At 39.1% G+C, this 24,494-nt stretch overlaps 1 protein-coding gene across 2 annotated transcripts in view; it reads left to right on the top strand.

The window, feature by feature from the left end:
• CUNH1orf141 (chromosome unknown C1orf141 homolog) overlaps positions 1-22,262 on the top strand; it is a 57,372-nt gene extending 35,110 nt beyond the window's left edge. The window contains exons 7-11 of one of the 2 annotated variants that reach the window (XM_031378010.1): positions 3,782-3,926; positions 9,410-9,479; positions 10,612-10,804; positions 20,496-20,534; positions 21,185-22,262. In XM_031378010.1, the coding sequence (XP_031233870.1) occupies positions 3,782-3,926; positions 9,410-9,479; positions 10,612-10,804; positions 20,496-20,534; positions 21,185-21,739 (1,002 nt within the window). In that variant the 3' untranslated portion in view covers positions 21,740-22,262. The remainder of the gene's footprint in view (positions 1-3,781; positions 3,927-9,409; positions 9,480-10,611; positions 10,805-20,495; positions 20,535-21,184) is intronic. The other variant, XM_031378011.1, reaches the window with a different exon arrangement.
• The last annotated feature ends 2,232 nt before the right edge of the window (positions 22,263-24,494 follow it).

Genomic DNA, 24,494 nt, shown 5'->3' with positions numbered 1-24,494 from the left:
ACCAGGCTGACCTCGAACTCAGAAATCCGCCTGCCTCTGCCTCCCAAGTGCTGCGATTAAAGGCGTGCACTGCCTGGTGGTCTAATGGGTTTTTGTTGAAATTTTTGCATTTTTCTATAAATAAGATCTTGTTTTCTGTATATAGAAACAACTTGATACTTCTTTTCTAATTTAGATACTCTTAATTTCTTTCTATTGCCTGATTGCTTTGGTCTGGGACTTCTAGTACTGTGTTGACTAAAACTGGTCAAAGTGGAGAGTCTTCTCTTTCTTCATGACCTTAGAGCAGAAATCTTCAACTATTTCCTACTGAGTAGAATATATCTACTCTATACAGACTCAGCTGTGAGCTAGTCTTACTACATGTATTCCATTCCTCTATGCATTTTTAGTTTTGTTTTTCTTGCTAGTCTTATATCAACTTGACACAAACTAGAGTTAGTTATCTGAAAGAAGGGAAACTTAATTTAAAAACTGCTTCCAAGGGGCTAGAGAGATGACTCAGGTGTTAAGAGCACTGACTGATCTTCCAGAGGTCCTGAGTTCAATTCCCAGCAACCACATGGTGGCTCAGGACCATCTATAATGACATGTAGATAGAGCACCCATATGTTAAATAAATACATAAATTTAAAAAGGAAAAAAAAACAAAACAAAAACTGCCTCCATAAGATCCAGCTTATATGACATTTAGTGATTGATTAGTGATTAGTAATCTTAATTAGTAGTTGCTAGGGAGGGCCCAGCCCATTGTGGGTGGTACCATCTCCAAGCTAGTCCTCCTGGGTTCTATAAGAAAGCAGACTGAGCAAGCCCTGAGGAGCAAGATAGTAGGCAGCACCCTCTATGGCCTCTGCATCAGCTCCTGTCTCCAGGAATTCTGCCCTGCCTGAGTTCCTGACTTCCTTGGAGGTGAATGGGATATGGAAGTGTAAGCCATATAAACCCTTTTCTTCCCAGGGTGCTTTTTTGTCTTTTTTATTATTTATCAGAAATATAACCCTAACTAAAACACCTTTCCACCTTAAGATCTCTTCCTTTCTTATCATGATTATCTTAACTTCTATGGTTCCTGGGTGTGAGCATGTACATGCTTGTGTGCATGTGTGATTATCTTAACTTTTATGGTTCCTGGGTGTGTGCATGTACATGTTCGTGTGCATGTGCACTCACACATATACACAATTTAAAACTAGAGTCTGCATTTGAGAGAAACTATTAGTTGCATGAGTCTGGCTTATTTTTGCTGAACATAAAGACTTCTCATTGCATTCATTTCATGCAAATATCAGGACTTCCTTTTTCCTTCATGGATGAACAAAATTCCATCATGCTTAATATCATATTTTCTTTGTTCAGTAATCTATTGGTGAATATCTTGGATGATTCTGTTTCTTAGCTATTGAGTAGGCTACCAATAAGTGTGGATAATCTATTACCTCTGTAGTACAATGCTTAGCATCCTTTGAGTATATACCAAGGAATGAAAGAGCTCAGTCACATGGTCATTCTATTTTTAGTTTTTGGAGGGACCTTCACATTAATGTCCATCATACCTATAATAATTTACATCCCTACTAACACTGTGTAAGTGTTCCCCTTTCCCCATATCATCATTTGCTAAAAGTAGATTTTATTGATAATTGCTATTCTGACTAGGGTATGATGGAACCATTTTTTGCCCCAGAAATCATAATATATATATAAACACCAGCAAAGTGAAAGAGAGAGAAAGAGAGAGAGAGAGAGAGAGAGAGAGAGAGAGAGAGAGAGAGAAAGAAGGAAGAAAAAGAAAGGAAGAAAGAAAGAAAGAAGAAAGGAAGGAAGGAAGGAATAAGAAAGAGGGAGGGAGGGAGGGAAGAAAGGAAAGAAGGAAGGTAGGAAGGAAGGAAGGAAGGAAGATCCAGACAAAACATTAGACAAAAAAAAATTTCCAAAAATACCATTAAGTTCATTTTGAATTGGCCATCTACTGCTGGCATGGGGCCTGCTCTAGTGTGGTTTGAATACCCAGTGAGACTCTATTGGAGACATTTTTTCCTTTGTGAGTGATGGTCACTTGGATATAGCTTCCTGGTCAGTGATGGGAGGTCATGTTCACTTGTCCCTCTCAGTACTGGGAGCCCACCTAGCTTGTACTTGTGCAGGACCTGTGCATGTCGCTACAGTCTCTATGGGTTCATAATGTTTGTCAGGCCTGTTGTGTCAGGACAACATGGTTTCCTTAAAGTCCTCCATCCCCACTGGCTTTCACATTCTTTCTACTTCCTCTGTGGCAATATTTCCTCTTCCTGAGGGGAGGGATTTGATGGCGACATCACATTTAGAAGTGAGTGTTACAAGGTCTCTCATTCTGCACATTGTCCAGTTGTGGGTCTCTGTTCTTATCTCCTGCAGGAGGGAGCTTCTCTGATGATGGCTAAGCACAGTACTGACCTACAAATACAGCAGCCATTAGGAATCATTGATTGCTATGTAGTCTTTCCAGTACCATGAACACTGTCCAGTAAGTAGGGGTGGAGGCTCTGGTTAGGTACCAGCTCAATTTCTCTATGTTCAATGAGATATGTCTCTAGGTGCTGTCTTCAGCAACAGGGCCTTACCAGCAAGATGGAATGCTTGTTAAAGAAATTTTAATTTTATTTAAGTGATGGCTAAGGATATGAACACTTTTTCAAATATTTATTGGCCATTTATATTTCTTCTTTTGAAAATTATTCTGTTTATTCACTTATTTACTATTTGGTTGGTTTGTTTTCTTGATGTTTATTACAGTTATTTATGAATTTTACATATCAGTTCCCTGTCTGATGCACAGTTAGCAAATATTTCTTCCCATTCTGAAGATCACCTCTTCACTCAGAACAATATGCTGTGCAGGAGCATTTAATTTCATCTGATCTCATATGTCCATCTTTGAAATTATCTTCTCTCTACTAGATTCCTTTCCAGAAAACCCTTGCCTAACCCTTTAACTTGAAGTGTGTCTTGCTGTTGTTCTATGGTATATGTATGCATACATGTGTTGTGCATGTGTGTGATATATGCACATGATTGGAGGGATTCTAAGCATCCATGTCCAAGTAGGCAGAGGTCAGAGGAAGATGAACAGTGCCATGCTCTGTCATTCCACCTTCCTGTCCCCTACTCAGAACTGTTCTGCTCTTGTTCCCACTGTTAAAACAGAGCTGGATGATTTCCTTGGTTTGAACTTCAGTTACATTTAGAAAAATATTTTTTTTTATGATTATGAAGTCCGACTTTTATTGAGAAGGGAAATAACAATTAGTACACAAACCTAGGCAAATCTTTTTGGATTTCTTTCCTTATTCATAAAGTGTTCATGAGAACACCAACCTCAGGAGTGGATTATATAAAATGCCATATTTGAAGGCACTTATGACCAAAGTGTTATCTCAGTGGTGAAGCACCTGCCTAGTATCCATGAGGCCCTAAGTTCAATTCCCAGCACTGAAAAACAGCATTTTAAGAACCACATGGGTGGTAATTATCATAATTAGATATTAGAAATGTGAATAATTATGCCTAGGATATATAGCTGGTGTACACAATCCTCTAGATTTGATTCTTATCATAGTATAAACTTGTGGATTTGGTGGTACATACCTGTAATCCCAGCACTCAAGAGCCGAAGTCAGAAGGATTAAAAGTAGCCAAAGGTCAGCCTGGAATCCATGAGACCCTGTTTCAGTGGACGGGGCAGGAGAAGAGCACAGATAGAAACACTTTCTAAGAGGTCTCCATTTTTCCTGCTGTTTAGACAGAATACGCAAAGCCCTTGCATTTTCCACTGCCTCAGCCTAAACACCTGTGTGAAAAATCAGCGGAGTCTTCAATCCTGTCTCCCAAACGTACCAATGAATCCAATGTTAGGAAGATGGAAAAAGTCTCTCCTCCAGTTACAGGTACACAAATTATATGTTTATGTCAAAAGTAGCAGCATCTCATCTACATTATAAACATCAAGAAAATATATGCCCAAGGAATAGCCCTGTTTGGATGTACAGGCATAATATGCCATTACTTTATAACATGTTACTACTGGAAAAAATACAAAGTCTGTATTCCTTAGACCTCTGCTTATGTCAAGTCCATTTATAAGTTATTTTAATTGCTCCAGTCTGGCCTGACCAACCCTCCAGCCAGAACAGAACCAGAGACATCTGCTTCTGGCTAAGGACAAGAATTAAAACTGTTTGCTTTCAGGGTCCTTGCTCCCAATATAACTAACCCTGTTTCTGTCTCTCGTCCCATCACTGCTTAGAAATCAAAGTTTATAAAAGACTGATCAGATGGGAATTTCCCTAGGAAGCACAGAGAGTAAAAAAACTTAACTAAATATATTAATTGCATTTTCATGTTGTATGTGTGTGCATGTATGCAGGTACTTTTCAGGTGTAGAAGTCAGAGGAAAACATGAGGGTCTTGAAACTCTCTTCTTATCATGTAGGTTCTGGGTATCAACTTAGGTCATCAGATTTGGCAGTAAGTGCTTTTACCTATGGAGTCTTCTCACATAATCATACTTAATTGTCATTAGATAGCGACTGCCTCAGAATCCTTGTTTCTTTGTCCTAAATAGCCCAGCAGAACCTCAATGACACTCCACAACTTCAAAAGCCTTTCAAGTTGACAAAGCCTGTCATACAAGGGGGCAAGTAGTTCAAATAGCCCAACACAATCAAAATAGCTCAGAAAAACTCAGAAGAACAAAGCCAGTCACCAAAATAACTCAAGAGAGCTCAGTGGAGCCCGATGGAACCCCAAACTAAAGTGAGGGCAAAATGAAGGCTCAAGGAGAAGGTTTAAAGGGTTAAATTTCTTCAAGTGCAAATCAAGTCCAATCATTTCTTTCCCTACTTTGTCAAAGAAAAGTGAAAAACATCTGATGTTTGCTGTAATGGGAATAAATTTTATATATGTGTGTGTGTGTGTGTGTGTGTGTGTGTGTGTGTGTGTGTGTGTGTGTGTATCCCTAGAAAAAAATTATTCAGACAGCTACGTGGAACCCTTTGGTCTTTTTTCTCCATCTGTGGTTAATTTGCCATTCAAAAAGAATGCAGAAAATAAATGGCTGCCACCAGAAATGCAGAAAAAGTTCCATCCAGTGTGGCCACACATTGAAAAGAAGAGCAAATAAAGAGATCTGGTGGCTCCTCCCCTCCTCTCCCCTCCCAAGTCCATCTTTGGAGTTTTGATATGAGGTGTAGTTGTAAGTGAATATGTTGCCACAATTCACCATACTACATACTTAAGATGTAAACACATTACTGTATATAAATTATACCTCAATAAAGCAAAGTTACAAAGACGGCTATAAGGAAACAGTATCTAGCACACAGGAGGGCAGCTGCATATAAGAACTCCCAGTGGTTAAGACAGTATGCAAGCCCAAGCCAGATCAACTCCCAGCATGGAGATGGGGTTGGGGGGCAAAGCGGGGGGCGGGGAGGTGGACATGAAATCTCACCTCTAGCCAAGTAGCAATTGGCAACTGATAGCTTCTGAGAGAAGGAGAACCAGTTTTCTCTAAAAATGTAGGCCTGGTAAGCCGCCTGCAATCCAGTGAATACCACCCATCCTAGAATAGCTGAGAAGTACAACCTGGCCTTGATGGGTTCCCCAAAGAAGGGGTGGGGGATCTAGGAAGTACTAGAGAAGTGAGAAGTAAGATCAAAATATGTTGTATGAATTTTTCAGAAATCTAATATAAAAATAGTGTTTTAAAAATCAAAGTTAAGGGACTAGAGAGATGGTTCCCTGGATAAGAGCACTGACTACTGGTTCCAAAGGACCCAACTTCAATTCCCAGCATCCTCGTGGCAGCTCACCCCTGTCTGTCAGTCCCAGGAGATCCCATGCCCTCTTCTGACCTTCATGGGCACCAGGGACAAGCAAAGTACATAGACATACATGAAGGCAAAATACCCATACACATAAAAATAATTTTTTTTAAATTAAAAAAAAAACAAAACAAAAAAAAAAAAACAACCAACACTGCAGAAGTCTAAGACACCAAAAATGTAATTGTCAAAATAACTGAGAAAAGTAGATTTTAATTTAAAATTTATTAGTTTTTGTTGTTTGGGTTGTGTGTGTGTGTGTGTGTGTGTGTGTGTACACATTTGGAAGCTTGAGATTAAAGTCAGGAGTGTTTCTTGATCACTCTCTACCTTACTCATTGGGATGGGCATTTTAGGTGAATGCAGAGCTTACCAACGTAGCTGGTTTGGCTAGCCAGCTTGCTCTGTGGATCTGTCTCTACCTTCCCAGTGGTGGAGTTACAGACAGGGTTTCTGAACTGCTGTCTTCATGCTTGTGTGGTTAGCACTGCACACCCACTAAAGCATCTAGCAACTCCAGATGCTAGTTTTAAAAAATCAATAATTGGATATATGACATAACCTCTGAACATGTACACTCACCGGTGGCTTCTGAACACAGCCATCTGGATTTACATTTACTTTCCGCAGCTGACAACCTTTAGTGATTCTTGAAGGGATGTGTGCTGTATTGTTAATTCTTTTGACCCTTGATTTTCCAAAATGTCTTTTACTGTGAATAATCCACAAATAATATTAATTGTGATATTTGCTAGGATATAGAGGAGTCTAAAGTAACCAACACACTAAAGTAACTACTTGAGGACAAGAAAAAGCAGACTGTATCATACTGATATGTGTGCTGGTATGAATGAGAATAGGGTCACCAATAGGCTCATATATTTGTATGCTTAGTCTAGTTGATGTACTATTTGGAAAGGATTAGGAGGTGTGGCCTTGCTGGGGGAGGGGGTCTGTCACTGGTGGTGGGTATAAAGGTTTTAAAATCCCATGCCATGAGCGCCACCTGCTTCTCTTCCCCCCACCTCCACCTGCAAATCAGGATGTAAAGCCTCAGCTACTGTTCCAGTGCTATGCCTATATATATATGTCCCCTACTTTCATTATGAACTAGCCTTCTGAAATTGTTACATGCTTTCATTTGTAAGAGTTGCCTAGGTCATGGTGTCTCTTCATAGCAGTAGAACAGTAAGGCAGAAATTGATACCAAAGAGTGCCATATCACTGTGACAAGCCTGAGCATTCTGTTGTTTGGAGGGATAAGGAAGACTTTGGGACTTTGGAAGTAGAGCTTAATGGATCATACTAGTAGGAGCAAGTAAAAAAAAAATAGTGCTGAGGGATATATGAAGTATGGCAGCCCATCTCAAGAGGTTTCAGAAGGGAATGATGTTGGAGAGTTTGAAATTTTGGCAAAGAATGTGGCTACTTTTTGCCCTTGTCCAAAAAATTGGCTGGTGGCTAACTTGAAGACTTTTGGACTAAAGGCACTTTCATAGGAGATTTTAATAGTCAGAGTCAATATTGACTATGTTGTGTGTTTATTAGTGATCACACTTATCTAGATCTACAATGAAAAGGAGCATGCTGGGCAAAAAGAAATACAAAATGTACAGTTTGAGGGGGGTGGAGGGAGGGAAGGAGCAGCCAAGAAATGTAAAGTTGGAGTCAAGTTCTATGCTCAAGAAGACAAAATGTTTTAAGAAAAGCCAGATTCAAAATAGAATAAAGGGCAAGACACCACCCAGCTAATCCTGCAACTGTGAAAAAAATTGGCCTAGAAACCATCAACAAGTCAAAGTTTATGCAAATGTAAATCCTAGAGGGTGGGCCAGGTGTCCCAGCTTTCAACCCCAGCAAACAGAAAAATTTGGCAGCTTCAGCCAGTGGTTCTGTTAAAAGTCAAGGATACAGGAACTTAGTTTGTCTTAGTTTGGGTTTCATTGCTGTAGAGAGCACCATGACCAAGACAACCCTTATAAAGGATAGCATTTAATTGGGGCTGGCTTTTAGTTTCAAAGGTTCAGTCTGGTATCATCATGGCAGAAAGCATGGCAGTGTTCAGACAGATTTGTTGCTGGAGGAGCCCAGAGTTCCACATCTTGATCCAAAGGTAGTCAAGAAAAGACTCTCCTATGGACAAGAAGAATCCCTCCCTCACTGGGCAGAGCTTGGGCATAAGACCTCAAAGCACACCCCCACAGTGGCACACTTCCTCTAGCAAGGCCACACCTATTCCAAAGAGGACACACCTCCTAATAGTGTCACTCCCTGTGGGCCAGGCATTCAAACACATGAGTCTGTGAGAGCCAAAGCCATTTGAACCACCACAAGGGTAAAGAAACCTTCCTCTACTGTTAAGGAAAGCCACTGAGGCCAGAAGTTTGACAGAACAGTCCTTGCATGGAGGCCTCAAAAGGCCGTTGCATAAAGCTGGATTGCATTGGAGACTCGAAGATGTTGCAGATGCCAGAGCCATGGGATACCTGTCAAGGGGAGCTACAGACTGTGTGTGAAACTAGCCCAAGCCAAAAAAAAAAAAAAAAGTTTAAAGTTGGAGATCTGAAAAGCACTTTGATATCAAACATGGAGGTGTAGAATTTGAAGTTTGCCCTCCTAGGTTTGGGTCTTTAGCCCAGTATTTTCTCCCTTTGCCCCATTTTTCTCTTTTGGAGTGGTAATGTATATTCAGTACCATTGTATGTTAGAAGTATGTGAGATGCTTTTTTTTTTATTTTAATTTTACAGGAGATTACAGTTAAGAAAATGCCTAAGACGCTTTGGACTTTTAACCAGTCTTGAGATTGAAAAGCCTCTGGGGACTTTTGAATCTAGACTAAATGCATTTTGTGTTATGATATGCCTACAAGCCTATGGGGGGCCAGAGAGTGGAATGTGGTGGTTTGAATGAGTTTGGCCCCTTAAACTCATGTGTTTGTGTGCTTCGTCCCCAGATGATGAAGTGTTTGGAAAAAGGTAGGAAGTATGGCCTTGTTAGATTTGGTCACTGGGCTTAGTCGGGCTTTCTGGTTTCAAAGGCCCACACCATTCCCAGCATCTCTCCTGCTGCCTGTGAATAAACCAACTTTTGTCTGTGAAAACCCTTGACTGCTTTTATGTTGGCACTGCCTTAGCTGAACACTGAAGTCTTGATCTATCTTTTCTTCTACCTCGTTCACTCAAGAAGTACGGATGGCAAAATGGCTCAGTTGGTTAAAAGCACTTACTGCTCTTGCTGATGATTTGATTTTGATTCCCAGTACCACATCAGACAGCTTAAAACAACCTGTAACTCTGACTCCATGAGATCTGACATCTCTGCCTTCCATGGGCACCTACACTCACATCACACACACACATACACACACACACACACACAAACATACAAAAAAAAAAAAAAAAAAAAAAAAGAATCAACAAACTACTACAAATTTGCCACTATGCCAGAGGCTTTCTATGTTATTTTAAACTATAAGATATTTCATATAGTACATTTCTATGTAGCATTGTACTTATGTACCTTTTATGAAAATCTATAATTGCAGATCAACATGAAAGCAGAGCTAAGAAGTCCACACATTCTACAGACCACTCAGCAGTTTCTAGGAAAAATAGGTAATTTATTTTTAAAGTGTTAATATTTTATACTGTTCAGTGACAACCCTGGTAGAACAAGTTTGCCTTGTATAATATAGAATAATTTTTTTTTCTGCTTATTATTAACATTGACTCTCATAATGTCATCAAAGGAGGAGCCCCAGACTGGTCAGCTAGTGGGCATCCTGTACTGAGTACAGTCAAATGAAGATGGAGAGTATGGCTATGTGTTGTAGCAGGTACAAGTTTAGGCATACTTCTACTGGGAGATGGAAAAGTGGTTTATTTTTCCTTAATATCTAGATCCTTCTCATCAGCATCTCTGCATAATGAAACAAAAAATTGGCTGTGGGGATGTTTTTTGCAACTTTGGAGCAATGATGAATGGGTTCTTTAGGCTTAAGTCACCCTTCTGTTTCTCTCCAAGACAGTATCTGTGGTATATGCATGAGTAAGGGCCTTGGTGAACTTTGGGAAAAGGAAATCAAGGTACTGGACAAGGATCAGAGCAGATTCCAGGGCCACGATCAGGACGAGTGATCACAGGGCTCCTTCCTAGGTTCCCTGTGGCTGCTGATTGTCTGTGGCTTGAGAGCTCCTGGTCTATTCTCTATGAAGTAGGTCAGGGTCTACTCTCAGGACTCACTGACAGGATGGGCGTTCTGAGGCTTTGTCATCTCCTCCGTGCTTACCTTCTGTGAGTGAGGTTATCTGCCTTACCTCTGCCCAGTCTGTACCACAGGTTAGCTCAAAATGCCTTCAAGGATAAGCTCACTTGCTCCTTAAGTCAATGGAGACCTGAGATGAAAAGTTTATTTTCTTCTTGCCTGTGCACAATGCTGTATCTTCTTTACTAAATTGTTATAAAGCCCCGGGAAAAGTTGTGTCCAACACCTCTCTGCCCATAGGCCTCTACTCAACCTCTAGATCATGCTTTCCACTCGAAAATGACAGGTACCCGGGTAACTCTCTGGTTTCCATCTTTGCTCCTGCTGCTTCTCCCACAAAGCAGCCAGGAAAGGATGGCCTCATCAGACTGATTGATACATACTGGATGGATCAGTGGGGATGTTGGCAGTAACTCCTAGAAAGAGAAGTAGGGAGAGAACTGATTAGCTGAAATCACTTCCTAAACTATGTTAATTTTCAGGAGAAAATACCATCCAAAGGCAAATAATTTTGTTACAAAAGAAAGTGAGTTAACCAGAAATGGCCAAGCAAGAAAGCCCCGTCCAGTCAAACAGAACCTCGTGCTTCCCCTGGACTGTAAGGATCTATTGAAAGATCCAAAAATAAAGACAATTGACCTTCGCCCAACAGGGACAGTACATGATGCTCCCACGGTAAGATCTATTGTTATTTGGGGAAAATGAATACTGTAAGCCCTGGGGAGACTAGAAAGAGAACATGATTTGAAATCTTTCTTGTTAGGAATCATCCAAGTATAGTCCATTCTGCTTTGTTGATTCTATGCCTCTGTCACATGTTACAATGAACAACTTTGAAGCTGGAGAGGACAGACACTTTATAAGACCTCTGTAGCTTCTGCAATCCTTAGTAGACTGCTTTCACACACACACACACACACACACACACACACACACACACACACACACACACACACACCTTTTCATGGCCAATTCTTCTGAACTGAAGACTCTCACAGATGATGTGATTGGCCGAACTCCTGGAAGGCTGGTAAAGATAGTTTCTATCTCTACCTAACAACGCATAGACTTAAAGCAGTGGTTCTCAACCTGTGGATCGTTACCACTTCCCCCAAAGATTGAATATCAGATATCCTGGATGTCAGATATTTACAACTCATAAAAGTAACAAAATGATAGTTACAAGTAGCAACAAAATAATTTTATGGTTGCGGTTGTCACAAAATGAGGAACTATACTGAAGGATTGGAGCATTAGGAAGATTGAGAGCCACTAACTTACAGGGTGGAAATTCTCTATAATGTTGGATAAACCCAAACTAAGGTGAAGGCCATCATTGTGGCTAAGTTGGTAATATTTTTATTGACAAAGGATAGTCATCTTTTGGAGAGTTCTAGCCATTGGAATACTATTCATGCTAAGAACACTTGTGTGCCATTAGTCTAATTTCTGATTTCATTCTAGGTAAGACAATTCCTGGCTTGCTGTCCAGGGCTCATTTATCTCTGCTTCTGTCTTATTCTACCTAGAGACCTCCCAGCTGTAGCTAGCACAAGACACTGACTTGCTCCATGTCTAGGGGGCCTCAAGATGAAGACTTCATTCAGATGAATACATCTCTATGCCCAAGGCAGAGCAAATGTCAGGGTTTAATATGGAAGGGAAAAGCTCTGTCTCAGCTGAGAGAGTTCCCTCCAGTTCATCTCCTAGTCTAGACATCCTATAATGGTACCTAACCAATCCTTTGTGCCAGCACCTTCCCACTCATCTGGCCCCTCCTGACTTCTGGTCCTATGTCTTCCTCATCCAAGGACTCAGTAAGCACAGCCCCTTTCCCTCTGGCCGTGTAAAGAGGCAGGATGCCCCATCCCAAGTATAACTGTTGATATGCTTTGAATGTCTCTGGTCCCTCAAATCCATAATCTGGAGCTGGAGCTGGAAATTAAAAGCTAGTGTATTGGTCACACAACAGACATCTATGAGGTGATTACACCAGCTCTCAGGAATAGGGTCAGTACTCTTACAAAGGCCTCCAGGGAACTGACTAGGCTGGGTTTTTTTTTTTTTTAATTAAATGTTTTCTTTATTTACAATATCTCCTTTCCCAGGTTCCCCTCCAAAAGAAAAATAAAATAAAATAAGAAAAAAATAAAAAAAAACCCAAAAACTAAAACAATCCCCTGTTCCCTCCCCCCTCCCCCTGCACACCACCCCACCCTCTCCCATTTCCTGGTCCTGACATTCCCCTACACTGGGGCATAGAAGGGTTTGCCGCCCCTTAGCACGAACAACAATATGAACTAACTAGTACCCTCAGAGCTCCCAGGGACTAAACTCCAACCAAAGAGTACACATAGGGGGACTCATGGCTCCAGTAGCATGTGTATAGCAGAGGATGGCCAAGTAGGTCATCAATGGGAGGAGAGGACCTTGGCCCTGTGAAGGCTGTTTTTTAACTTTATATCGTCTAATGTACAAGGGACACCAAGACAGTGCCAACTATAAAGGACAGACCAGACAATTAGTCTTTTCCATTTTTGAGTTTAGACTTCCTAGTTTTCAAAACTATATGAAATAAACTGCTATTGTTTATTTTTAATGAAGCAATTATTGATTTAATATTGCTAAGCAAATACTGGTAATATGTATATTTTACTAGTTTCTATGGAATTAACATTTTACCTAGAAAAAGAATTAGGGATTGTGAAAATTAATTATGCAAGTATGAGGATGATAATTTAAAAACTTTTATAGATTTTGCTATTACTATAATATAGCCTGTTCTATTTTTATATCCACCTACTAATTTGGCTACTTTCAAATATGTACTAAATACCTTTACCAAGTATTGTATCAAGTCCTATGATATAATTGTAAAATCACAATATGGACATATTTCAAATTTTTAAAATTAGAATAGCTATACTTGATCATTTGGGTCGTATTCATCAATATCTCTTATGATCTTTGAGTCAACCCATTATGGGGGTGTGTTGTCAGAAGCCATCTAGGAAAGGCTAAAGGCATGCATGCAAGTGACATTTCTGGAGACAGTGCACCATTTTCCAAGGCCTGCAATGGGTGAGCTCTGAGGCAAGGTCCCCAGAGACTTCTTCCCAGGACAGCTTCTTGCTGCTCGTATGCCTTTCCTATCACTATTGCATATTCTAATGATTTCTGAGCGTTAGCTATCAGGCAGATTTTCTGCAGATTAACATGAAGAGATATCTCATGTAGCAATGCTGTGTAGATAAGTTGAGGATTTCATAATTCCTAATAATGATTTTATAAAATTCTTAAATTTATACAAGCAATTTCCATCCTCCTGAAAGCTGCAAGTCCCTATTTTGGTCACAGGCTAATTGCACTAAGATAAGAAAGCAGGTTTTGAACAAACTTATGATCAGGGTAAACATTCCTTCTAGGTTAGCTGTGAGGCCATTGTCTGGTAACTAGAGGCCATGAACAGGGAATGAACAACTTATTGTAGGTGTAAGGACAGAAAATAAAATATTGAGTAGTTTATTTATACACAACTTCAAAACTAATGAAACAAAAGGCAGATGATTTGTCTCTTGACAAAACAGTGCTAACAGGTGACATAAGAATTGTTGCTTTAAGTACTGGATACCCCAAACACCAGAAAAGCAAGATTCATATTTAAAATCATATCTCATGGTACTTATAGAGGATTTTAAGAAGGACATAAATAACTCCATTAAAGAAATACAGGAGAACACAGGTAAACAGCTAGAAGCCCTTAAAGAGGAAACAAAAATCCCTTAAAGTATTACAGGAAAACACAACCAAACAGGTTTCAATGAATGGAACAAAACCATCCAGGATCTAAAAATGAAAGTAGAACAATAAAGAAATCACAAAGGGAGACAACTTTGGAGATAGAAAACCTAGGAAAGAAGTCAAGAGTCATAGATGTAAGCATCACCCACAGAATGCAATAAATAGAAGAGAGAATCTCAGGTGCAGAAGATATTACAGTAAACATTGACACAACAGTCAAAGAAAATGCAAAATGCAAAAGTATTCTAACCCAAAATATCCAGGAAACCCAGGACACAATGAGAAGACCAAACCCAAGGATAACAGGCATAGAAGAGAGTGAAGATTTCCAACTTAAAGGGCCAATAAATATCTTCAACAAAATTATAGAAGAAAACTCCCCTAACCTAAAGAAAGAGATGCCCATGAACATACAAGAAGCCTACAGAATTCCAAATAGACTGGACCAGAAAAGACATTTCTATTGTCACATAATAATCAAAATACCAAATGCATAAAACAAAGAAAGAATATTAAAAGCAGTAAGAAAAAAAGGTCAAGTAGTATATAAAGGCAGACCTATCAGAATTACACCAGACTTCTCTACAGAGACTATGAAAGCCAGAGGATCTTGGGAAGATGTCATACAGTCCCTAAGAGAACAAAAATGCCAACCCAGGCTACTATACCCAGCAAAACTCGCAATTACCATAGATGGAGAAACCAAGGTATTACATGACAAAACCAAATTTGCAAAATATCTTTCCACAAATCTAGGCCGAAAAAGGATAATAAAAAGAAAACTCCAACACAAGGAGGAAAATTACACCTTAGAAAAATCAAGAAAGTAATCTTTCAACAAAACTAAAAGAAGCCACATGAACAGAATTCCAAATCCAATAACAAAAATAACAGGAAGCAACAATTACTTTTCCTTAATATCTCTTAATATCAATGGACACAATTCCCCAATAAAAAGACATAGACTAACAGACTGGTTACATAAAGAGTATCCAGCATTTTGCTGCATACAGGAAACCCATCTCAGTGACAAAGACAGAATAAAAGGCTTGAAAATAATTTTCCAAGCAAATGGTCCCAAGAAACACGCTGGAGTAGCCATTCTAATTTTGAATAAAATCGACTTTCACCCTAAAGTGATCAAAAAAGATAAGGAGGGACACCTCATACACATCAAAGGCAAAATCTACCAAAATGAACTCTCAATTCTAAACATCTATGCTCCAAAAGCAAGGACACTCATATTCATAAAAGAAACTACTAAAGCTCAAAGCACACATTGCATGGCACACAATAATAGTGGGAGACTTAGGGACTAATTGCTCCAGCAGCATATGTATAGTAGCCGATGACCAAGTTGGTCATCAATGGGAGGAGAGGCCTTTGGCCCTGTGAAGGTTCTGTGCCCCAGTGTAGCGGAATGCCAGGGCCAGGAAGCAGGAGAGAGTGGGGTGGCTAAGCAGGGGGAGTAGGGAGGGAACAGTGGTTTGTTCTTGTCCTGGGTTTTTGGTTTTTTTTGGGTTTTGGGGGTTTTTTTGGAGGGGAAACTGGGAAAGGAGATATCGTATGACATGTAAATAAAGAAAATATCTAATAAAACTAAAAAATAAAAATAAAAAAAGGAAAAAAAATAGTGGGAGACTTCAACAACCCACTCTCATCAATAGACAGATCATGGAAACAGAAACTAAACAGACACAGTGAAACTAACAGAAATTATGAAACAAATGTATTTAACAGATATCTATAGAACATTTTATCCTAAAACAAAAGGATATACCTTCTCAGCACTTCGTGGTACATTCTCCAAAACTGACCATATAATCAGTCACAAAACAGGCCTCAAAAGATACAAGAACATTGAAATAATCCCATGCATTCTATCAGATCACCACAGATTAAAGTTGGTCTTCAATAACAACAAAAACAACAGAGAGCCCACATACACATAGAACCTGAACAATACCCTACTCAATGATAACTTGGTCAAGGAAGAAATAAAGAAATTGAAGACTTTTTAGAGCTTAATGAAAATGAAGCCGCAACATACCCAAATTTATGGGACACAATGAAAGCAGTCCTAAGAAGAAAACTCATAGCTTTAAGTTCCTCCAAAAAGAAACTGGAGAGAACATACACTAGCAACTTGACAGCACATCTGAAAGATCTAGAACAAAAAGAAGCAAATTCACCCAAGAGGAAATAACCAAACAGCAGGAAATAACTCACCCAAGAGGAAATAATCAAATGGCAGGAAATAATCAAACTCGGCTGAAATCAACCAAGTAGAAACAAAAAGAACTATACAAAGAGTCAACCAAACCAGAAGCTTGATTCTTTGAGAAAATCAACAAGATAGATAAACCTTTAGCCAGACTAACTAAAGGGCACAGAGACAGTAAGTATCCTAATTAACAAAACCAGAAATGAAAAGGGAGACATAACAACAGAAACTGAGGAAATCCAAAAAATCATCAGATCATATTACAAAAGCCTATACTCAATAAAACTGGAAAACCTGGCATGAATGGACAATTTTCTAGGCAGATATCAGGTACCAAAGTCAAATCAAGATCAGATAAACCATCTAAACACTCCCATGTCCCCTAAAGAAATAGAAACAGTCATTAATAATCTCCCAACCAAAGAAAGCCCAGTACCAGATGGGTTCAGTGCAGAGTTCTTTCAAACCTTCAAAGAAGACCTGATATGATACTTCTCAAATTATTCCACGAAATAGAAACAGAAGGAACACTACTCAATTCATTCTATGAAGCCACAATTACTCTGATGCCTAAACCACACAAAGACCCAACAATGAAAGAGAACTTCAGGTCAATTTCCCTTATGAATATCAATGCAAAAATACTCAACAAAATTCTCACAAACTGAATTCAAGAACACATCAAAATCATCAAGTAGGATTCATCCTAGGGATGCAGGGATGATACAATAAATGAAAATTCATCAACATAATCCACTATATAAACAAACTCAAAGAAAAATCCATATGATCATCTCATTAGATGCTGAGAACGCACTTCACAAAATGCAACACCCCTTCATGATAAAAGTCTTGGAAAGATCAGGAATTCAAGGCCCATACCTAAATACAGTAAAAGCAATATACAGTAAACCAGTAGCCAACATCAAACTATATGGAGAGAAACTTGAAGCAATCCCACTAAAATCAGGGACTAGACAAGGCTGCCCACTCTCTCTCTACCTATTCAATATAGTACTTGAATTCCTAGCCAGAGCAACTAGACAACAAAAGGAGATCAAAGGGATACAAATTGGAAAGGAAGAAGTCAAATTATCACTATTTGCTGATGATATGATAATATATTTAAGTGACCCCAAAAATTCCACAAGAGAACTCCTAAACCTAACAAACAACTTCAGCAAAGTAGTTGGATATAAAATTAACTCAAGCAAATCAGTGGCCTTCCTCTCCACAAAGGATAAACAGGCTGAGAAAGAGATTAGATAAACAACACCTTTCACAATAGTCACAAATAATATAAAATACCTTGGTGTGACTCTAATTAAGCAAGTGAAAGATCTGCATGATGGGAACTTCAAGTCTTAGAAGAAAGAAATGGAAGAAGATCTCAGAAGATGGAAAGCTCTCCTTTGCTCGTGGACTGGCAGGATTAATATAGTAAAAATGGCCATCTTGCCAAAAGCAATCTACATATTCAATACAATTCCCATCAAAATTCCAACAAAATCCTTGACAGAGTTAGAAAGAGCAATTTGCAAATTCATCTATAATAACAAACCTAGGATAGTGAAAACTATTCTCAACAATAAAAGAACTTCTGGTGGAATCACCATCCCTGACCTTAAGCTGTACTACAGAGCAATTGTGGTAAGAACTGCATGGTATTGGTACAATGACAGGCAGGTGGATCAATGGAATAGAATTGAAGACCTAGAAATGAACACACACATCTATGGCCACTTGAACTTTGACAGTGGAGCTAAAACCATCCAGTGGATAAAAGATAGCATTTTCAACAAATGGTGCAGGCTCTATTGGTGGTTAGCATGTAGATGAATGCAAATCAACCTGTTCCTATTTCCTTGTACAAAGCTCAAGTCCAAGTGGATCAAGGACCCCCACAAAGAACCAGATACACTGAAACTAATAGAAAAGAAAGTGGGGAAGAGCCTAGAGCACATGGGCACAGGGGAAAATTTCCTGAACAGAACACCAGTAGCTTATGCTCTAAGATCAAGAATTGACAACTGGGACCTCATAAAATTGCAAAGCTTCTGTAAGGCAAAGGACACTGTAAATAGGACAAAATGGCAACCAACACATTGGGAAAAGATCTTTACCAATTCTACATCTGATAGAGGGCTAATATCCAATGTATACAAAGAACTCAAGAAGTTAGACACCAGAGAACCAAATAACCCTATTAAAAAATGGGGTACAGAGCTAAACAACAAATTCTCAACTGAGAAATACCAAGTGGCTGAGAAGCATCTAATGGAATGTTCAGCATCCTTAGACATCAGAGAAATGAAAATCAAAACAACCCTGAGATTCCACCTCACACCAGTCAGAATGGCTAAGCTCCAAAACTCAGGTGACAAGGTGGTGGGTCTGATTGTTCTGGCAGCATGTGTATAGTAGAGGATTGCAAAGTTGTTCATCAATGGGAGGAGAGGCCCTTGGCCCTGTGAAGGTTCTGTGCCCCAGTGTACGGGAGTGCCGGGGCCAATAAGTGAGAGAGAGTGGGGTGGCAAGCAGGGGGAAGCAACAGGGGTTTGTTCTTGTTGTTTTTTGTTTTTTGTTGTTTTTTTGGAGGGGAGACTGGGAAAGAAGAAATCATATGACATGTAAATAAAGAAAATATCTAATAAAAAACCTCAGGTGACAGCAGATGCTGGTGAGGATGTGGAGAAAGAGGAACTAATTGCTGGTGGGATTGCAAGTTGGTACAACCACTCTGGAAATCAGTTTGTCAGTTCGTCATAAATTAGACGTAGTACTACCTGAGGATCCAGCTATACCACTCCTGGGCATATACCTAGAAGATGCTCTAACATGTAATACGGACACATGCTCCACTATGTTCATAGCAGCCTTATTTATAATAGCCAGAAACTGGAAGGAACCCAGATGTCCCTCAACAGAGGAATGGATACAGAAAATGTAGTACATTTATACAATGGAGTACTACTCATCTATTAAAAACAATGAATTTATCAAATTCTTAGGGAAATGGATGGATCTGGAGAATACCATCCTGAGTGAGGTAACCCAATCACAAAAGAACACACATGGTATGCACTCACTAATAAGTGGATATTAGCCCAGAAGCTCAGAATACCCAAGATACAATCCACAAACCAAATGAAACTCAAGAAGAGGGAATACCAAAGTGTGGATACTTTGATCATTCTTAGAACAGGGTGACAATATACCCATGGAAGGAGTTGCAGAGACAAAGTATGTAGCAGAGACTGAGGAAAGGACAATCCAGAGACTGCCCCACCTGGGAATTCTTTCCATATACAATCACCAAACCTAGACATTATTGTGGATGCCAGCAAGTGCTGGCTGGCAGGAGCCTGACATAGCTGTCTCCTGAGAGGTTTTGCCAGTGCCGACTAATACAGAAGTGGATGCTCACAGCCATCCATTGGACTGAGCACAGGGTCCCCAATAAAGGAGCTAGAGACAGGTCCCAAGGAGCTGAAGGGGTTTGCAGCCCCTTAGGAGGAACAACAATATGAACTAACCAGTACCCCCAGAGCTCCCAGGGACGAAACCACCAACCAAAGAGTACACATGGTGGAATGCATGGCTCCAGTTGCATATGTAATAGAAGATGGCCTAGTCGGTCATCAGTGGAAGGAGAGGCTCTTGGTCCTGTGAAGGGTCTATGCCCCAGTATAGGGGAATGCCAGGGCCAGGAAGCAGGAGATAGTGGGTTGGTGAGCAAGAGGAAGGGGGAGGGAATAAAGGGTTTTTCGGAAGGGAAACTAGGAAAGGGGAGAACATTTGAAATGTAAATAAGGAAAATATCTAATTAAAAAATTTACATATGCTACTAAATTTATCTATCAATTTTATTTCCTACAGATTCCAACAAATCTACTCACTTACTTCCATATTCACCACCAAGAATGAGCTTCAAATGAAAATAAATTATAGCCTTAAGCAACAAAATAAACTCCAAACAAGTCTACTAAAAGTGAAAAAAAAAGAATTATTGCTTTAAACTTATAATGAACTTATGGAGCTAATAAGAGATAATAAGTGTTTAGTCTGGTAATAGTCTTAATGGAAAGACATGTAAACATTTCTACTGTAACTCTTTGTTGTTTTATGACATAAACAATTGTCTTAAATTTACTATGAACTAATAGAATGTGAAGATGCTTAGAAAACCATGTGATCAATTATCCTGAGAAAGTTTAAGAGCTAAAAACCAAAAATAAATGAGGGTGCAGCCTTTTTCAGTTTCATCCAGCATTTGTGCATCTCTGTATGAATGCCTTTCTTCCCTTCTCTTATTTTTTCTTTTCTTTCCTTTTCTCTCAGACCCAGGAAGAGTTAAAGAAACTTCAAACCTCTAGCCAGGTCAGTGAGAGGCCTGAGTCAAAGAGAAAAAAGAACCAAAGTAATTAAGTTTTTTTTGTTTTTTGTTTTTTGTTTTTATCTCCTGCTGCTGCCAGCAAGAGTTTATTACCAGAAACCAGCTGGCATTTAGCCATAGAATAGTAAGAAACTGGCTATTATTAGCACAAAATAGTAAGTGAGAGTTACAAGGCCTGAGATCATCAATCTTTGATCTTTGACTTTGGTGTCCTGCTTCAGAGCCTGGAGTACCTCCAAAGGTTGGGCCTGGACTCCTGCAGTTTGTTCCTTTTCTTTCTAGAGCATGGCCTTCTAAGGAATGCCCATACAGTGTTTCTTCTTACCCACTCCCTTCACAATGCCACAAGTATTTAAGAAATGTACTTACTTTGTATATCTCAGCTTATTTCAGAAAGGATTTAAGAAAGCAAAGCCTTTGAATTTGGTGTCTAGCAAAGCTATTGGCTATTGAGAAGGAAGTGTATTATAGAAAAGCATCTGTTTTTTTTTTTAAATCTATTTGAATGTTATTGTTATCGCATACCTCTTTATAGTCATTTAAAATATTTTAAAATTTTATTTTCATGTTTAAAGTGTATATATAGCTTTGCCTCAATAGGTTTATGACTCAGTATTTTTTCTTTAATCTACAGGAACAATGCCACGCAAGTCCAATAATTTTCTATGACAGTGAATATGTACAAATGCTGTTCCTGACAAAAAGGCTTACCCCCGATGCTATGAAATGTACAGGAAAGAATATTGTTTTAGAAAAAAATTATGAAGTATTCAAAGCTTTATTTAATGAAGAAGCAAGTCCTGTTTCTGAACCTCGAAGTACTAAGCCTATAGTCCAGCAGAAACAGTTGCCAGTCTTCTCTGGTGAACAGGCCCAAAAGAGTATAAGTGAGAAACGAAAGAAAAAACATGACAGTCTGATTTCAAAGAAAACATCTCCGAACACTCTTTGTAATTTATCCCAAACTTTTTCCAGCTTGAGCAAAAAATTTGCTGGTTACTTTGATAAAGATGTTACTCAAGAAAAAAGTGATAAGGCAGACATATTTCAAATGTTTTCCAAAACAAAGCCACAACCCACACGAAAATTTACTACCTTACCTCTCAAGTATGACTCCAAGCCTCTGAAAAACATATTTGATATACATAAACTAAACAACATGTCCCCATTGGATAACCTGCTAGATTGAGAGCATAAAGAATCACTTGTGCAGCAATATTTAAAAACGAGAAGAACCAGGTTCCAAGATCATAGAAGAAATTATTATCTGATTACTAATGTTCTGATGGATGAAGTACTCAATCTGAAGTGGTATGTTCAAGATCAACCAACATTGTTAGGTAATACAGGGGTGTAATTAGGAAATTATGAGCAAGAGGAATTCATTCCTGACTTATCTTTTTGGTTGTGAGCCTACAATTTCCAAGATGAGCCATCTCTCTAGCCTATTCATGACTCAATTATACTTACCAGACACCCCTGTTGACTACAGCACATTCTTATTTAGTACCAACTATGGCATAGATTGATGAGAAAGTTGCTACCAAAAGCCACAAAATGTCAACAACTTGTCCTATGATTGACTATCAATACAGATACACCATTAATTTACTGAATATGGAGTTAATGGTAGAGCAGCTCTTTAGATACTCATGGCATAATAGTGTCATATGACCAATGTAATGTGATTAAAAAGGCTTCATAAAACCTGTTAAGAGCTGTTTGGAACTTTATTATTGTGTTTTCCAAGCATTATTTATCTTTATGAGTTGTGGAATATCTTAATGAGTAAGGTCTATAAGTGAGATAATTGTGGTAGAAAATCCTATCAAATTTTGTGTTCTCAGATACATTGTTTCAGGTTTCTCCATTGTTACTCCTTTACTCTTTCTTGTTGACTCGGTATAATAACTGAACTCTTCATGAACTCAAAAAGTTATTCCCAAGTTCATTTGGGATGCATATCTTTAGAACCCTACATATTTTTCACTTAAAAATAGTCTTTGAAGGCTAATGGCTTGACCTTCAACCTACAACATTTTTCTCAAATGCACAAAATCCTGGTTTAATTCTCAGCATAAGAATAAAAAAGTAGTGATAAATTTCTAAGATTAACCCACAAGAAACTTATAGTTTTATTACATAGAATTTAATGTGAAAATAAGTAATGGTTTGTTATTTCCAATAATTAAAAGGAAATGCTAGGTTAAAAAAAAAAGGATCTTCTGGTGTTAACTAGAATTTGAGGACAAGCAAGTTGGATTAGAAGCATCTAATTAAAGGAAGATGGAGACCAGAAGCTCAGCTGCAAAACAAGTGAGGCAGGAATCTGGCTATCACCTGTAATGATGCTACAGCAGCCAAGACATTCAAGTGCCTCACCCTCCACACCCCCAATCTTTTCTTAGGGTCTCCATTCTGCCATTTTCTTTGCTTTAATACAGAATTAATTACAGAATGTAAAACTGCTTTAATACAGTTTGCTATAATACAGACCATTCCCTCCCAACTCCCATGCTGGGTCAGAAGAGAAACCGTAGAGACTCACTGGAACAACAGGAAATGCAAGACATAGACAACAGCCCTAGTAAGATGGCAAGCTATGGTGACAGGCTTCCCATAGTCAGCATTAAAGACAGGCGAGTGACCCTTCGAGAAGATTCAAATGAGCCTGTGAAAGTATCTGTCTCAGTTTACTGTATTCCCACTCAAAGTGGAGACAGCAGGGGTTTATGATAAGATTATTTTCCAGGTTAAAACATTGCCTAGTATTTTAGCACTATAGCATTCAATAAAATTTTCTTTCTATCCCAATTCCCCTTAAGCTTGCTCATGCTAAAACTTTTCTAAAAGAAATATCCTTGTAAGTCAATCACTCAAAAAATTTTGTTTTCTAAGTTAAATGCTAAACCTAACTACACAATTCATGCTAAAGAACTGGATGGGGTGGGGTGGGGAGTGAGTAACTGGCTATTTTTAGTTCCTATGAGTGTTTATGAGCTTTATTCTTTAGGAAGACACTAAAAGCTGGCAATGTAACTCAGCCCTAGAGCTCTTACCTGAACAAGGCCTAGGTTTAATAACAGTAGTAAAAAAAGAAAATGAAGCTTGACATAGTTCAAAATCACATTAGTTTTCCATTGCTGTGAGAAAATACCATGGCCATCCTATTTAAATGTCCAATGCTATGATAAACACATGTCCAAAAGCAACTAAAGGAATCAAAGGTTTCTTTCAGTTTACAGTTGTAGTCCGCCATGAAGGGGAGTCATGGTAGGAGCTTAAGGCAGGAACCTGGAGATAGGAACTGAAGCAGAGACCTTGGAGGAGCACTGCTTACTAGCCTTCTCCTCATGGCTTGTTCAGCCTGCTTTCTTATTCTACCCAGGGCCACCTACCTAGGGATGGTATCATTCACCATGGGCTGGGCCTTTACATATCAACCATTAATCAAGAAAATGTCTCACAGACTTACCTATGGGACAAGCTAAAGGAAGCATTTTCTCAATTGAATTTTCTCTTGCTCAGTGACCCTGGCTTGTGTATGGCTGAAAGACCTATCTAACCAAGACAATGACCAATATCAACTTATAGAAAAATTCATCTGGACTATGGCTCCAGAGGGACAAGAGTCTGTCATGGCAGGAAGCCATGACAGCAAGTGGCAGGATTGGAGACAGGAACAGGAAACTGAGAGCTCAGGTCTTGAACCACTACAGCACTAAACAAAGAGAGCAAACTAGAAGCAGGCAAGGCTTTTACTCTCAAAGCTCACCTCCAGTGACACACTTCCTCCCATAAGAGCCACTGACTAGGGACCAAGTATTCAAGTGCCCAAGACTAAAGGCAGCATTTCTCATTTAAACCACTACAACTAGTGGGCAAAAGGCTAGGCCAGAATACACCAGAAGATCCTAACAGTTCCACCCACAAAAGAGAAAGAC

This window comes from Mastomys coucha, unplaced genomic scaffold (assembly GCF_008632895.1).
Source record: "Mastomys coucha isolate ucsf_1 unplaced genomic scaffold, UCSF_Mcou_1 pScaffold18, whole genome shotgun sequence".
Lineage (NCBI taxonomy): Eukaryota > Metazoa > Chordata > Mammalia > Rodentia > Muridae > Mastomys > Mastomys coucha.
This window is presented reverse-complemented; position numbering and strand designations above follow the sequence as displayed.